Here is an 18,398-nt window from a genome sequence, read left to right as displayed (position 1 = left end):
GAGGATCTGCTGAATATGAAGGAATTTTAATCTCTAAATGCTTTATAGGAAGTGTTAATGATACTGAAATGAGGAAATGGTTAGGAAGAAGACAGTAGTAGAATTTTTCTGTAAGGTAAGATAGTTGCTAATGTTTAGGTGAACGCACATTATGGGTCTCTGAGCTAAAAAAACAGACAGTGGTAGTAGGTCAAATCCCTTTCCAATTTACTTTTGAATCATTCTGTCTTTCCAACAAGTAAGGTCTAACAGGCCAATAGTTGTGTTTTTCATTCAAGCCCAATCAGTGCCTTAATTAGAAGAAATTCCTCATAGCCTGGCAAGTGGTTAAATATTATCCTTAATATCAAATGTTTTCATGAATAGCTAGTAATACATTGGAGTTAAATAAAAAGAACATTTAACTTAAAGGTTAATTTCAAATTATAATTTACTCACTTTCCAGTATCTCAATTAATCCTCATAAGAATAAACTTATTAGACACTTAAATTAATGTAAAAATGGAAAAACACTGTAAGGAAACATAAATACTTTACAATTCTCCACTTACACCCTTATTACCTAGGGATCTGATATTCATCTTAAAAGCTTCAAATGCCCAAATAGACAAAGATTTTCCTTTTGTTCCTTCCTATAGTCTAGTTCAATGGGATAATTTTAACATTATGTGATTTTGCTTTATTGACTTTAAAATTAATTCTGTATGTGACTCTGCTGAACTAGGGAATGATACCCTAATTAATACCATGTTAATCTAATAAATAGTTTCTATATTGGTCTGATTTACAATGTATTGTTTGATTTGACAGAATACAGTAGCCTGTGGCTTACCGTCAGTGAGTAGCTTCTGGCAAACAGTCATTTATAGCAGTTAGACTTGTGCTCTGAACTCTGGATAAGGTCTCTATTTTATTGATTAGATTTGTTGCTTTAAGATAGTTCTGACGTCTGAAATCACTACTTCTGGATATATACAATTAACATCCTTAAAATTATAATAGAGTTTTAAAAACGACTTACACCTTACACTTTTTTATAAAAACAATAGGCTCAAATTCTTCCAAGGAGTATTTCTACAATTGCGGTACGCAGGCCTGTCACTGTTGTGGCCTCTCCCATTGCGGAGCACAGGCTCCGGATGCGCAGGCTCAGCGGCCATGGCTCATAGGCCCAGCCGCTTCGCGGCATGTGGGATCTTCCCGGACCGCGGCACAAACCCGTGTCCCCTGCATCGGCAGGCGGACTCTCAACCACTGCGCCATCAGGGAAGCCCAACTTTTCTATAATTTTAAGTCACCAAGGTTTTTGGTACACCAGGGAAAATTTGCATAGGAAGAAAAAAGGTTAATGTTTCAACTGTCAATATTTTAATATTAGTCTACTTTAATAAATTTTAGGAAACAATCGTCTCCTATTGATTTAGTAACATTTGTGGATTAATATTTCTATATTATAATACAAATGCACTATAAACAAAAGTAGATAATTTTACACACAGCAAAATTTGTATAGTAAAGTATGTCTACAAGATTGTATAGTTTTAGAAAACTATAGAATTGGTTTTGGAGTTTCTGTTGCTGAGTGGGGCACCATTTTCTATTGAGTGCCATCAAATCACCTAAAGAAAAATATTTGAGTATAAAATACATGGAACCTTCAACCTTGAAAGATAAAATAGGAAATATAAAACTCTATACAAAAGCCCTGTGTTGCAGTTTTGATTTTGAAGGTTTATTTAATTGAATTTTCTTTGTTTCCCCTCATCTCTAACAAAAGGGGAATTGTGTTTTTTTTTTTCTCCCCTTAACTCAAGCTTCCTACAATCCTGCATACCTAAATTAAAAATAAAACATGACAGGGACTTCCCTGGTGGTCCAGTGGTTAAGATTCTGTGCTTCCAATGCAGGGGGCATGGGTTCGATCCCTGGTCCGGGAACTAAGTTCCCACATGCCGCACAGCACGGCCAAAAAATATAAATAAATGAATAAAAATAAAACATGCCAAACTTCATTGATTCTGAGATATACATCTTTTCATATTTCAAAAACTCTGAATCAGTATACATTTACAATTGATGGCAAGTTTTTCTTCTTTCATAGTGATACATAAAATAATGGTGTGTTGTATAATCCATGTTAGCTCAGATTCGATGAAATCTAATTACAGTTGTGTGAGACGTGGGCTTTGGAGTAAGCTAGTTAACCACAGTTCATAGCTCTTAAACTCTTCCCTAGTCCTGAAATCTTAACTCTGTCAGGACCAAAATCTTCCGTAGGATGTATCCCATGTGAAAACCAGAATTATTATAAGCCTTAACAAGACAGATTAAATACAAATAGAAACAAGTCAGTGGTTTTGTTAGCCTTTAGCCTGTGGCACAGCAGAGCAAAGATCTGTATCAGGATAGAAAGGGTAAAGTTCCTCTTAGCAGCATTTCTCCAGACAAGCAAGAGGCAGATTTCTGATTCCAGTTTTATGCTTATATGCACAAAGAAAGGTGTCTATTCACACCACTGTTATGACTTATATTCAACATATGTATAATTTTTATATGGTAAAGAATAAGATACCAGTTTCTCTGTACAATTTCTGAATTACCTACTCACAGATTTAAGAAAATGTAGAAAAGTGTATACTCTTAAACTAGAAGAATTAAACTTTAAATCAAGGATGTTTAACATTAATATTCTTTGGAAATTTCTCCTATCCAACTACCACTCTATCCTCTATTGGAATTATTTAGAAGTACAACTTCAATCATTTGTGTTTATATATATATATAAAGTGTGTGTGTATAATATATATATAATCTGCAATTGATTATCTAATATGGCATAGCTATTTCAGATATTTCTAAAGAAGTGTATCTGGAGAAAGTATTAACATTAGGAGAAGTTTGTTTTAGAAGATTTTGATACTATAATGCGCTCTCTATAAGTAACGTTTACTAACACTTTAGGCTTTGGTATTAGGTCAAAATTATGATTTTAGTCCATGTTTGCAGTACAGTGGCAAGAGCAGTGAAGGAATGCAGTGAAGGGGTGAGGAGATTCGAAAGACTGTGGAGGCTCCTTAAAGTAGACTGTCCTGGTATTGAGTTCCAATATATGGTCTGGGTCAGAAGCAAAAATATGAGTATGAAATCGCTAACCTCCATCATTTTACTGTAAAGAGTACACTGCAAGCAAGATTCATAGTACCATCATAATAGTTAATCAGTTTGGGTTCTTAGAGGTGTAGTCACATTTCCCTAATATATTTATATATTGAATACACACATGGATCTAACTAGATTACCACTCCTGGCCTGGATCTGATTTAAGGTGCATGAGCACAAAATTCCCAAACTGGAAGAGTAGATCATTAACTGTTTTCATCTCCCCATAAATGTTACATGCCATTAACATAATAAAAATCTTAGTATATGAAGTATCTAGGCAAATTCATAGAGACAGACAGTAGATTAGAAGTTACCAGGGACTGCAGAGAGAAGAATATAAAGTTATTGCTTAATGGGTACAGAGTTTCTATTTGGGGTGATGAGAAAGTTTGGAACTAGATAGTGGTGACATTTGCACAGCAATGTGGATGTAATTAATACCACTTAGCTGTACACTTAAAAATGGAGGATTTTAAGTCATATATATTTTACTACAGTAAATAAAAAGTTTTGACCATGTGTGGTTTATAAGTTGTTCAAAACTAATTCATAGAAATTATAGCTAGTTTAGAATTGTATTTCCTTCACATGGAATAATTAACTAATTCTGTACTTCTGATTGCAAATGTGACATAAATATCCAAAGTTGTTTCTTTTCAGAAGAGAAATCTGGAAAACTTGAAATATGACTGAGAATAACAGAAAAAAATCCAAACAAACTTCTTACTTTAATTGGTTCAGGCTGCATCACAGGTGCAGGCATAGCAATGGCACTTGGAGCATAAACCTGGTGATATGTTGCTTGAACTCCATGATCAGAATAAGGCTATAACAAAACAAAGAAAAAAATATTGTTTTCCATTTATTAATTAAAAATATTTATTCAGCATTACAATTTACTAGGCATTTTGCTACACAATGGAGAAACACATTCTCTATCTTTAATTCACTTATAGACTTATCTGAGACAGACTAGTCAAAATTATCCTAAGTCCTATGACACATATATAGGGATCCATGGGAAAGAAAAGAATTACTTGATGTAGCTTTAGAAAGTTGGGGAGGGGGTCAGGGGAAGTTTTCTAGTGGAGTTTATGCTTGAATTTGAAGAATTAGGGAGAGAAGGTGGGAAAACTATGTGAAAAGGCAGAGAGGCAACTAAGAGCACACCTCATTTGGGAGACCTGTGTGGGTTGTTTGGTACAGCTGGAAGGAAGATTATTCACCGAATGACAGCTGAAAGATGAGGCAGTAGAGTAACAGGCAGGGAACAGATCACGCAAAAGCAGATTTATGGCTTTTCCAGCAGATGGTGGCACCATTCAGTGAAATATGGAATATAAGAAAAGCAAGTTTGATGTTTATGTTATTGTGAGGGGGTTAAAGAGAAGAAGTTAGTTTTGTAACACATAAAAGTTGAGATATTTGTAGGACTTCTAGTAGAGGTATACAGTCAATCAAAAGCTATTGTAGATGTGGCTCTAAAGCAGCACTAATAGAAATAATGTGAACTACATGTTAATTAAAATCAAGACAGTCAAAAGGTACAAACTTCCAGTTATAGGTAAATAAGTACTAGGGCTGTAATGTACAACATGATAAATATAATTAACACTGCTGTACGTTATATAGGAAAGTTATTGAGAGTAAATCCTAAGAGTTCTCATCACACACAAGTTTTTTCCTATTTCTTTAATTTTCTATCTATATGAGATGATGGATGTTCACCAAACTTGTGATAATCATTTCATGATGTATGTGAATCAAATCATTATGCTGTACGTCTTAAACTTACACAGTGCTGTATGTCAATTATATCTCAATAAAACTGAAAGAAAAATTTCCAGTAGCCATGTTAGAAAAGTAAAAAGAAACAAGTAAAATTAATTTCCAGTAATATATTTTATTTAAATAAATATATTAAAAATATACTAAAGTGTATTCAATATAAAATTAGTGATAAATTTTACATTCATTTTTCATACTACAAAATTAGTGATAAATTTTACATTCATTTTTCATACTATGTCATTAAAACTTGGTGTGTATTTTGCACTTACAACACATCTCAATTCAGACCAGCCACACATTTCAAGTGCTCAATAGCCTCATGTGGTAATGGCTATTGTTGTACTGGAGAGTGCAGGTCTAAAATTCAGAAGTGAGGCTGGGGCTAGAGAGATGAGTATGGATGATAACATCAGAGTGTGTATGTAGGGTGAAACAATGTAGAATCGAATATGAAATCACGGGGAGCAAAAATTCAGCTTACAAAGGAAAATGAAAGGAGGTAAAAGGATTGCCAGAAGAGAGCAGTATCATGGAAACCAAAGGTAGGAAGAGTTTCAAGGAGTATGTCCAATGTCTCTGACAGGTCAAGAAAGACTGAAAAGAAAGGAAACTATTTGGCAATTAGGGAATCACTGAGGAACTTTATCAAAGGCAGCTTCAGTGGAAAGGTAATGAAGTAGACTTCAGCAGGTGAGGGGAGGATGGGTAGTGAGGCAGTGGAAATACTAGATGTAGAGTAATTTTTCAAGCTTAGCTTTGAAAGGTAGAAGAGAATTAAGGCATTGGTGGGGGTGTGTCAAAGGATAGTAATTATCTCCTACCAGGTGCTAGGCACTATACAAAGAACTTTCTGTATACAACAACTCTAATCTTTGCATCAATCTTGCAAAATAGATTTTCCGGATGTCTTTATGTTATTAATGTGGATATTACAAAACCAACCCTGTGAAGAGTTAAGTGATTACTCAAAGAAACACACTAGTAAGTGGTGAAGCTATGAACCAATGGAGAGAAAATGTCTTAAAATACATGAGAAAAGAAGGATAATAGTGGAATGAGGTCCCTGAGGAAGAGGGAAGTTATAGTATCCAGAGCAAAGAGGCACAAATAACCTTGGAAGAGAAAGGTTACTAAAAAAATATAAGAAGCTAAGGATGGGTTATGAGTCAGGTAAGTTTGTATGTTGGGGACTGGAAGCTGAGTTGGTTTCCACAAAGTAGTTTCTATTTACTTTGCAAAGTAGAAGGCACTATATTCTAAGAGTGAAGGGGGAAATAGCTACTGAAATAAGTGAGAAATAATGTTAATTCATTTTTATATTTTAGGGAATCTAACTATCAAACTCATAAGAACAAGCCCTATGTTTTTTAATTTTAGGGAAAAAACACTTAAAATATAAACCACCCCACCCTATTTATTAAGTTATATATTAGACTTATATCTTCTACCAGAAACAATATTAAAATAAAAATATGCTTATATCATTTTGTATGGAAATATCATAAAATTAATGGTATAAGTTATAAGCTAATAGAAGCAATATTTCCAGAAAAGTCTTATTAGAGTCCACTATATAGTGAAATATAACCTGCTAAGTTACCTGATGTCAGGAATTAAGAATATGATTCAGTGCCAAAGTAGATTGTGGCTAAAAACCTAATGTAAAAGCATTCTTACCTCACTGTTCCCCTCCTTGAAAACCAGAAAACAACAAAAAGAACAAAAGATAGATTTTTAAAATGCCATCATCAAGTAAACAAGGAAGTGTCCACGATCCTGAATCACAATGTAGAATGTCTGCCAAATGCTATGCAATTTGGACCAATATAAGGGAGAATTCTGAAGCCTGAGGAAGGTTATAATTTCCCTGAAGGTAAATGTTCTGAAAGGCCTATTCAAAGATTCTTTAGAGTCTCAAGTGTAGGGGTGTGTCAGGCCAAGGCAGAAGGAGGAAAGATCTTCACAGAGATCCAATTTTACTTAATAGCAGGGGAGGCAGAATTGAAGGAGAAATTAGGTTTTCACTATTTTGTGGTCTACTACCTTGCATTATAGCTGAGGAACATTGCTGGAGGTGAAGCAGGGTGCAAGTGGAAAGTGAAGTAACAATTATTACACTCCCATACAGAAAATCTACAAAAAAAGAGACTTTGCCAGGAGCCAAATGATCTCCAGAATGCTAAAAACTGAGGGAAGAGCATCTCAAGCAGGAGACATAAGCAGACTTGGTGGTAGGCTGTTTAAGATAACAGCATGCTTCTCCTACCCTGTATTTCAAAAAATAGCTGGCATCATTTAAAGACGTGTAAAGATATGAAGGAAAAGGAAGCAACCTAAGACTCTTCTCATCCTCTCCAACTCCATCAAGGGAAAAGCAAAAAGGGGGAAAAAAAGAAAAAGATGAGAAATCACTCCAGAAAATAGTAGAAAAGTTCAGATAAATATAATTCTTTAGCTCTTAAAGAAATTATAATAACATGATCTCTATAAAGAGCTCCAAAAAGATTTTAAGCCAACAGACAACATTTACAGGCAATGATGTAAGCAAAGCATCAGAGTTTGGGATAAAAAAGATAAAAATAAAATAGAGATGAAATCTTCATTAGTCATAATAAAAAGTAGACTAAACACAATGAAAAATATAGTCATAATTGTCTTGAAAAAGCATATAAAACAACATTAAAAACTACTATGATAAATTATCTCAGAGATGACAGATATGAAAGACAAAAAAGAGATCTAACATATACATAAATGGTGTTCCTGAAGAAGAAGAAACACACTGGCATAAAAATTTTTTTTTCAAAGTTCTAACAGGAAAAAAGAAACGAATAAAAACTAGCCTGAGAATCAAAGGAGCAAACTGTGTCCCAGGAAAAATATTATAAAGACTGATAAATTCCAAGACATATCCTCGTGAAGTGATTTCAAGTTAAGACAGACTTTTCAGGCACGCAGGAAGAAAAAGCAAATTACGTATAAGGGGTAAAGTCAGGCTGGTTTCAAACTTCTTTACAGCTATACTGAACATCAGAAAACAGTAGACTAGAAGTTCTAAGAGAAAAAAGTGTTGTTATGGGTTGAATTGTGTTCTCTTAAAACTTATGTGTTGAAGTCCTAACCCCCAGTATGTCAGAGTATGACCTTATTTGGAGAAAGGGTCTTTACAGAGGTGAGCAAATTAAAGTATGGTTATTAGGGTGGAAACTAATACAGTATGACTGGTATCCTTATAAAAATGGGAAACTTGGACCTAGAAACAGGAAAGATAATGTGAAGACACAGGGAGACAGTGGTCATCTACAAGCCAAGAAGAAAGGCGTGGAATAGAGTCTTCCCTCACAGTCCTCAGATGGAACCAATTCTTCCAACACCTTGATTTTGGACTTCTAGGCTCCAGAACTGTGAGAAAATACATTTCTATTGTTTAAGCCATCCAGTTCATGTACTTTGTTCCAGCAGCCTTAGCAAACTTATACAAGTATGATGCAGCTATTTTATAGCTAGTCTTAATTTCTTTCAGACTTATAGACAACAAACATGTTGAACAAACAAGGATGTACAAACTCAGAGAGTATATAGCACATATAAGCCTTCTTTAACAAAGACTGCTTGCAGATTCAGTCAACCAAGTGATAAATGGAGGGTGAGATGAAGAATGGAGAAATCATAGTAAAAGTATTGATAGTAAACATTAAGATCCAAAATTGTGGAAATTATTGTTCCAGAAAAATTATGTTATAAACCTTAGCAATAATAATAATAATTATAAAGTAATTGTAATAATAATTACAAAAATACACTCAAATTGGGACGTGGGTATTAATAGATACCCAATAGGTACCCAATCTTTCACAACATATTTAAAACATACCATGTACAGTTTCTGGCATATAGATGATGAGGTTATTAGTAATGGTTTGCAAATATAATTTAAACACATGGAAGATAATATTTACAGTTTACAGTTATAAAATAAATTTGATTTACATTTTTGAAGGAAGAATTTTTTAAAGATTATTTTCTTCTTTGACTTCATTTTTATACACTTTTAATTGACAGACTGTTAGTAACAATACAGATTGACAGGCAAACCAGAAGGAGAAGCATTTATCTTACTCTTTCAAGGGGACTGAGTCAGGGAATAGCCTAGTAGAGTGAACAGATTTGAGAAATGGTTCAGCATTAGTTAGTGAAGAAGTCTAAGATGAAGCATTCTTAGATATAAAAAAGGGGAAGAGATGTGAATAAATCAAAGAAAACATAAGATGTTCAACCTCAATGAGGGTCTTGAATAAATATCTTTAGAAAAGAAAAATAAATAAGTGTTAAGAGGAAGTGGTTATAGATAACTTACTTTGAGACTAACACATACCTCTGGAACTGAAGCTTCAATCAGAGACAGCGGAGGAGGAACATATCCACCATCCTGTGCAATTTCCACTGGTTGATAAATAACCTCAGAAGGTTGCAGGTGTAAGAATGGAGCAGAAGAGGCAGGAGACTAAAACACAAAACCATACTTCTAATTAAAATCGGATTGGTTATTTCAATTAAACCAAATGACTTACCCAACACACAAGAGAAATATTGGTTTCACATTTTCCTAAAGTTGTTTTTCAGGGACAGAACAGAAGTATCTTAGCAACAAACCAGGAACTCTGGGTTGTTATAAATTCCAATTGTGTAGATGTTATTAATAACTTTATCACTTACAAGTACTAAAATTTCTTAGCACTTTAGAACCTTATATATAAATTAAGATAATCATTAAGATCACAATTAAAGGTTGTAATAATATAACCTATAGTATTTAAATTGTCATAAACGTCTATTCTCGGCTTTCCGACTTCCCATGGAAGTGGGACGTATCATTAAACAATCTTTTTGATGGTACACTATTTGTTATCAAAAGTTGGGAGATGGAATACTTATTTAGGAGCATAAATAAAACAAGCAAAATCTGAAGTAAAGCTATAAAAATGCTAAATTTTCTAATAATACTAATAGTAAAAAGAAGTAAATGTTCATTTCAGTTTACATAGCGCTCACTTATTTATAAAATGCTTTCACTTAAATGATCTTATTTGACCATCACAAAAATCATGTGAGAAAACTTTCAACAATATAGTATCATTACTTCCACTTTGCAAATGAGGAAGCTGAGAAATAAAGTGATTAAATGAATTGCCAAAGGTATCACAGTTAATAAATACAAGAGGAAGGTCTCAAATCTAGTTCTCCTGACTTAAATATTCAGGCAGTCTTCACAAAAACAAGGAAAAAAATTAACATTTACCTGAGGAACACCCCACTGCCACTGACCTGGTAGACACTGTGCAGGGGCCTAAAATGAAAAAAAAAAAACACCCACCCACATTATAAACAAGGGTTAAAACTGAATATCAACATGCGATAGTATGAAGCTGGACCCCTACACCTCAAACCATATACAAAAATTAACTCAAAATGGAACAAAGATCTAAATGTAAAAGCTAAAACTATAAAACTCTTATAAGAAAACATAGGTGCAAATCTTTGTGACTTTGAACCAGGTAATTAAAAAAATTATGACCTCAAAAGCACAAGCAACAAAAGAAAAAAAGGATAAACTGGATTTCATCAACCTGAAAAACTTTTGTGCTTCAGAAGACACCATCAAGGAGGTGAAAATAAACCCACAATATTGGAGAAAATATTTACAAATTATAAGAAACTTATAAGATTATAAGAATCTGATAAGAAACTTGTATCTACAATATACAAAGAACCCTTATAACTCAATAGTTAAAGGTAAGTAACCCAATATAAAAACTGGTAAAGGATATGAATAGACATTTTCTCAAAGAAGATATACAAAAATGGCCAATAAGCATATAAAAGATATTCAACATCATTAGCCTTGGGCTGTGGAAATCAAAACTACACTGTGATATCACTTCACATACACAAGGAGGGCTATAATCAAAAAGGTAGATAATAAGTGTTGGCAAGGATGTGGAGAAATTAGAACCCTCATAAACTGCTGGTGGGAGTGTAAAATGGTGCAGCCTTTGGAAAGTATGACACTTCCTTAAAAGGTTAAACACAGAGATACCATATGACTCAGCAATTCTACTCCTAGGTATAAGACCTTAGAGAAATGAAAACATATGTCCACACAAAAATTTGTACATGAATGTTCATAGCAGCATTATTTGTAAGAGCTGAAAAGTGGAAACAACCCAAATGTCCATCAACGTAAGACGGATACACAAAATGCGGTATATATCCAAATAATGTCCAGAACAGGCAAATCTATAAAGACAGAAAGTATATTACTGGTTGCCTAGGACTGGGAGGAGGGGTAAGGGGAATGCCTACAAATGGGTAAGCTTTTTTTTTTGGTGGTATGGTTGCATAGTTCTGTGAATTTAGTAAAAACCACTCTGTTGTACACTTTGAAACGATAAATTGTATGGTATGTGAATTATATCTAAATAAAGCTGTTATTTAAAAAAAAGAGGGTCAAATTACTTAAGGTACTTATTGTAAGATGATAATATAGAACATAGACTTACTATTTCTTAAATTAGTTGTATTATTCCTTAATAATAAATGTTTTACTTTTAACTTATTCTCCACATTTAAAAAGGCTTTTTTTAATTATTAAAGTAAAAAAACAGAAAAAAGAAGATACCATGAATCTACCATCTAAACTGTTAATTTCATGCTGACCACATCAATTTCTAATGGATTACATCACTGTGTTATAATGATGACCAAGATAACGTGAGGTCTATGTTCTGTATACCATATTAAAAAAGGCAGGATAATGTATAATCTCTTAAGAAAATATTTTAATAAAAAATCTGAAATAAAATGACATATATGTAGATTTGTTAGATAAATAAAATCACTATCTACTTATGAAGTAAGAAATACAAAGGAGATAAATACTGATTGAACCAGGCATTATCTGATTTGACTAACAAAAATTTCTGTTTTGCTTGCTAAAGGATGCTGCTTATTTATTATTTTTTTGTAAATTTTTAAAATTTTTATTGGGGTATAGTTGTTTTACAATATTGTGTTAGTTTCTCCTGTACAGTGAAGTGAAGCAGAGTTCCCTGTGCTATACAGCAGGTTCTCACTATTTATCTATTTTATATTGACTAACAAAAATTGATAAAACTATCAATCTCAGAATTTGTAGAAAGAAAGACCAAGGGAAGATATTATCAGAGTGGCAATTTTTAGGGCAGAATGATGATGAATAAATATATAACTGTAAAGAAATATGTGAAGTGAAATTATTTCTTACATTGCAAAATACTATGTTACAAATTGGTACAAAAATCTTTCCCGAGTATATCTAGGTAATATACTTCCAATTTTAAAATTTGTGTCAAGTGGAAAACCAGAGCCAAAGTATAAAATTAAATTGTATCAGAGTTCTATTCAGAATACATCTATGTCATGTATGTATATATGTAATCAATTAATGAAGGAGGAGCTGGTCTCCACAAGGTGCAAGCAGAAAGAAAGCAACTTTAGTCTTTCTCATCCCTGGCACTTTAAAAGCATTGTGTTGAAGCTAGTGGTTACCAGTGGTGAGAGGGACAGGGGGAGGGGCAAAATAAAGGTAGGGGGTTAAAAGGTACTAACTACTATGTATAAAATAAATAAGCTATAAGGATATATTGTACAGTACAGGGAATATAGCCAATATTTTATAATAACTATAAATGGAGTATAATCTATAAAAAATTTGACTCACTATGTTGTACACCTGAAGCTAATATAATATTGTAAATCAACTATATTTCAACAAAAATAAACTGAAAAGGGTAAAACAAACAAACAAATAAAAACCACTGTGTTGAGCTGTTTTTCCTTGCCCCTGGATAAAAATTAGGATAGATCACTGTTTGGTGTGTGGCAGATTGCAAATGCTGACACTCTGGTTAGGTACTTTGTTCCTTTGGTGATCTCCCTGCTGAGAACTTCTGACTGCAAATCTAGACCTTGATTCTAGGACTCTACTTCACACAGATATTTTTCTCTCCTGGGGTCACCTTAAAGTTTTTTGGAAAGAGTCTCTTCTGTGAGGTTCGTATCTTGCTCTTGGGAAACATAAACCTTTGCTTGCTGTGAGACGTGCAGCACATTCCTACCGTAGCGCTTCTCTTCTGGCTCTGCCTCCATAGACCACTCTAGCTTCTTCTTCAGGCCTTTTTTTAAGGAGAGGTCACGCCTAAGTGATACTGTCTCACAAATTTCAGGGGACAAATATTAAACTCTCTTAGTCATTCTCTGAAGTCACCTTCACTTGGTTGAGGAGAATGGGAAATGCCATAGCACTCTAACAACTCTCTTGTTAAAAAGCCCTCATTACCAATCTCCCTTTTTAACCTCATCCTTTCACATGCTCCAGATGGGCAATAAGCTAAGGGTCCCAAAACTGGTTTCACAACTTTTGGCTTATCATGTTAAATGGCCTGGTACTTAATGTTGTCTTTGAGGCCTCTCAAAAGTTTGAATTAGGAATAGTCACACAACATATATACTTTATTTATTTTTAATTTTGGCTGCGTTGGGCCTTTGTTGCTGCACCCGGGTTTTCTCTCGTTGCGGCAAGCGGGGGCTACTCTTCATTGCAGTGCGCGGGCTTCTCATTGCGGTGACTCTTCTGGTTGCAGAGCACAGGCTCTAGGTGTGCAGGCTTCAGTAGTTGCAGCACGCAGGCTCAGTAGTTGTGGTGCATGGGCTCTGGAGCACAGGCTCAGTAGTTGTGGCACTTGGGCTTAGTTGCTATGCGGCATGTGGAATGTTCCCAGACCAGGGATCGAACCCATATCCCCTGAATTGGCAGGCAGATTCTCAACCACTGCACCACCAGGGAAGTCCCTACATATATACTTTAAATAAATGCCATTAAGTTACTTTCATTTTTACTAAGTGAATGAAACACTTTAGATAATTTTATATTTAGCATAGTAACAGAATTTAAAAATAAGTGACCTCCCCAAAACCTAGTCTAACACTAAAAATAATTCCAGTAACCGTAACATTTCATGTGGGTCTATTTTAAAAGTCTAAAATGAACCCCCCCCCAGAAATAAAGTCTCTTCCACTAGTTCAAAGGTATAAAGGAATGCGATATTATTTGTGAATGCTACAGACAAGAAGTTGGCAAACATTTTCTGTAAAGGGCCAGAGGGTAAATATTTTAAGCTTTGCAGGCCGTATATCTCTGTTGCAACTACTCAACTCTGCCACTGCAGCACAAAAGCAGCCACAGACAATATGTAAACAAATATGGCTGTGTTCCAATTACACTTTATCTACAAAACACCAAAATGGTCTGGCATTAGAGTTCACTTACCCTCAGTCTCCCACAAGAATTAATGAAGAGTGTTGGTTAACTAAAAGGGGCTGTCATAATATAAACCATAATCTATTACTTATTCTAATATATACTTATTAAACTGACATAATGGTCACAGTAGCATTAAACAAATATCAGCTTGTGGTCCAACATCTTTATCTTACTTTGGGAATTATTTCTATGCTAACCAGGGGAGCAAAACTGACCTCATTACATTTGATAAAAGGAAGTAAACAGTCCATCTTCTTGTATGACATTGTTTAGATCCCTCATCAAAAAAGAAGAATGCCACTGTTATCAAGGCTTAACTACCTCTTTTTAATTACGAGAGTATTTGCATGAGAAAGATTAAAATGAAACTTACTCAAAAAAGGACTGAAAGTATCAAAGAAGATCTTCATTGTAATTTAATGTTTACCTGGTAGTGATTTGCAGGTTGCTGATAAACGGGCTGAGCTACCATCACAGTGGAACTAGATATAGAACGTGACTATAAGAGGAAAGAAAAAGAAAAATTATTTTAGGCAAGATTCTTTAAAATAGTTTATAATGAAATTTATCTCACATTGTTACCTAAACCCAGTCAACTTATGGCTTATGATTGGAAATGTCATTTTTCCACCTCTTATTGATATTATTACAACTCCACTTTAAGTCTATTGAAATTATCACAGTATTTCTACTTCCATGTGGTTTCATTTCCATAGTAATGCTAAAACAACCACCAGAAAAGTTGCTTTTAGTCCAAATATTATGAAAATATAGTTCTAAGAGAATGTTTAGAGGAAAAATGGCAGCTAGACTTAAGGTGACACTGCCTATTTCCATTGTGGAGACCAGCAGTAGATAATGTTTACATAGCATTTAGAGCTGAATGAATAATCATATCTGGTTTTGCCACTAATTTCCCACTATTTATGAATAATCAACATCCTATTCCTTTGTTATACATTCAATTAAAGCAAATACATTATTTATTGAAGAATTTGTTAAATTCTATTTTATCATTTTGATATTTAAATGAGATAGTCATCCAATAAATTTACAGGTGATTTATTACGTCTTAAAAAAGTACATGCAACACTTGATTATTCAAATGGAGTAAACCCCAAAATAGGTTATTTATTTATTTATTATTATTATTTAAAAAATTTATTTTTGGCTGCGTTGGGTCTTCGTTGTTGCACATGGGCTTTCTCTAGTTGAGGCCAGCAGGGGCCACTCTTCACTGAGGTGAGCGGGCTTCTCATTACAGTGGCTTCTCTTTGTTGCGGAGCATGGGCTGTAGGCACGTGGGCCTCAGTAGGTGTGGCACGTGGGGTCAGTAGTTGTGGCGCACGGGCTTAGATACTCCGCGGCATGTGGTATCTTCCCAGACCAGGGCTTGAACCCCTGTCCCCTGCATCGGCAGGCGGATTCTTAACCACTGTGCCACCAGGGAAGTCCCAAAATAGGTTATTTAAAATCAGATCATTAGAAAAACAGGCAAATTGTATTACAATATAGGTAAAATAGGCTTTAATGATAGCAATTAAAATTTAGTTTCTAACATGGGATCTAATTTGCATTGTTTTGTTTTAATGTTCACCCCTCCCCCCAAAACTGAAGAAAAGTATCATAGTTTTGCATAATTTTCAGACTATCATGTGCTAATAAAATTGTACCACAGATTAACATTAGAAAATAATAATGTAATTTATATTAATAGATTAAAGGAGGAAAAAATGATAATCTAAGCAGATGCAGAAATTGCATTGTTAAAATTCAATACCCTTTCATGATAAAAACTCTTAGTAAACAGAATAAAAAGTAACTTCCTTAATTGACTTCGGGCAATAATTCTCAACCAGGTGTGACTCTGCCACCCCCCCCCAGGAAACATTTGGTAATATTTTGGTTTTCATAAATGTAGGGAGGCTAGGATACTGCTAAAAACCCTGCAATGTACAGCACAGTCTCCCACAAAAAAGAATCAGTTATCTGGCCCAAAATGTCAATAGTGCTGAGGTGGAGAAACCTTGGTTAAGGTTAAGAGTATCTTAACATATATATGTAGGTTTTGGAAGATACTCATATAAAGCTTAATAGTGAGTTACTGAACTTATTTCTTCTTTTAAGAAGAAGTGTCATATAAATACTGTAGCAGAGACATTGCCAGTCAATAACTTGATGAGAAAAAATGAGAAACAGAAGAGCAGAAAGAAACAGAAGTATTCTGAGTCCTAAATGATTGCCTATATGAGAGTTTGGCAGGGTTACTGATAAAAGATCAACATTTACAAATCAAAAGCATTACTACACACCAGTCACAATCTATTAGGAAGTGTGATTAAAAAAATACACCATTCATAAAAGCAACAAGAACGACAGAGTACCTAAGAATAAATCAAACAAAAGATATGCCAAACATTTTTTACAGAGAAAGAAAATTTTATTGATGGATGGAAACTCTAAATCATGTTTATGAATGGGAAAATTCAGTATTATGCCTAAATGTCCCAAGTTAATCTACATATTTAATGCAATTCTAACAAAAACTAAGGCTTTTCACAGAGCTGAACAAGCTGAATTATGAAATTTATATTTATAAAAGCAAAGACTTAAGGATAGATGAGGGACTCTTAAAGAACCGAGTAAGACTATGGCCCTATCAGATTTTAAGACTTATTATAAAGCAACAGGAATTAAAACAGAATTGGGCAGGGCAAACAAATACACCAATGGAACATAACAGAGAGCCCAGAAAGAGACTCCACACACAGAAACTCAGCATTTGACAGAGGATTCATTTCAAAACAGTGGAAGAGGATGGATTAGTCAATATGTAAACTGCAGATTTAAAATCTAGATGTGAAAAACAGCAACAGCATAGTATTTTTTTAAAAAATACTAAAAGCTGAAACCATAAAACATTAATACATCTATCAACATTAAAACGAAAAACTTGTATATCACAAAAAATACCATAAAGTTAATGGACAAGCCACAAATTAAAACATATTTACAACCCATAGAACTCATATAATGAACTCAAGAAAAAGATAACAATCCCAACAGAAAAAATGGGCAAAACAAATGAAGAGGCAGCTCATAGAAGAAACTGAAATGGCAAATAAATATATGAAAATGTGTTTAATCTTACCACTGACTAGGCAAATGAAAGGTAAAACAAGATACCATTTCATAATAATATTGGCAAAAATACAAAAATCTAGTAAATTAAAGGACTGGCAGATTATGGAGAAATTGAAGCTCTCATAAACTGTTATCTAACCTTTATACTGGTACACTTTAGAAAGATATCTGGGAACATTTAGTCAAAGATGTGTATAGTCTATAAAGGTGAAATTCTACTTGTACACGTATGTCATAGCCTAGACCAATGTCAGAGAAAACAAAAATCTTCCAGTGGTGCATGAGCATGAATAGGTTTAAGAGTATTAATTTTCAGATATTTCATATGGTCTCCTTTCTGATTTGATCTGTCTGTGAATGTATCTGTGTACAATGGATTCTTCTTTTCAAAACTCCCCTTTTACAACACTTTTCCCCTTCACTATGAAAGGCACACTCTCACTCATTCTGGATCTTGCTATAATGCTTTGTTCTGGAATGTAAACATTAACAGAGCATCAAACAAACAGACAATTCAAAAAGGCAATGCCCTTCAGAAAGAGGAAAGAGCAAAGCAAAAAGAGTTTGTATAAGAAATATTAAGGGGAAGATGGTACCTTATTTCATATCCAGGGAACAAAATAAATTACAAGATGGTCACAGGGATACATATTAATTCATTTATTTGAACTTAAAAATAGAGTCAGAAAAAAAAATAGAGTCAGAATTTTCTAATAGAGAGTAAGTTTTATTTGATTGGTTAATTTTATTTGGTTGACTAGTTTTGTTAACTGAATTATAGAGCAGGCATTTTCCGTTTTTTTTTCCTTTTTTTTATTGCGAGATATTTGACATACAACATTATCCTAGTTTCAGGCGCATAACATAATGACTATATACATATATAAAGAATGAAATGATAACCACAATGAGTCTAGTTAACATCCATCACTACATGTAG

General features: G+C 33.9%; 1 protein-coding gene across 1 annotated transcript in view; it reads right to left on the bottom strand.

Annotated features, from left to right (window-relative positions):
- The window catches only part of BOLL (boule homolog, RNA binding protein), a 54,520-nt gene that overhangs the window by 20,023 nt on the left and 16,099 nt on the right, over positions 1 to 18,398 (bottom strand). Inside the window, exons 7-10 of the mRNA XM_060151374.1 lie at positions 14,742 to 14,813; positions 10,253 to 10,300; positions 9,329 to 9,457; positions 3,890 to 3,988 (exon numbers count right to left, since the gene is read on the bottom strand). Of these exons, the coding sequence (XP_060007357.1) occupies positions 3,890 to 3,988; positions 9,329 to 9,457; positions 10,253 to 10,300; positions 14,742 to 14,813 (348 nt within the window). The remainder of the gene's footprint in view (positions 1 to 3,889; positions 3,989 to 9,328; positions 9,458 to 10,252; positions 10,301 to 14,741; positions 14,814 to 18,398) is intronic.

Source organism: Lagenorhynchus albirostris, chromosome 6, assembly GCF_949774975.1.
Source record: "Lagenorhynchus albirostris chromosome 6, mLagAlb1.1, whole genome shotgun sequence".
NCBI lineage: Eukaryota > Metazoa > Chordata > Mammalia > Artiodactyla > Delphinidae > Lagenorhynchus > Lagenorhynchus albirostris.
This window is presented reverse-complemented; position numbering and strand designations above follow the sequence as displayed.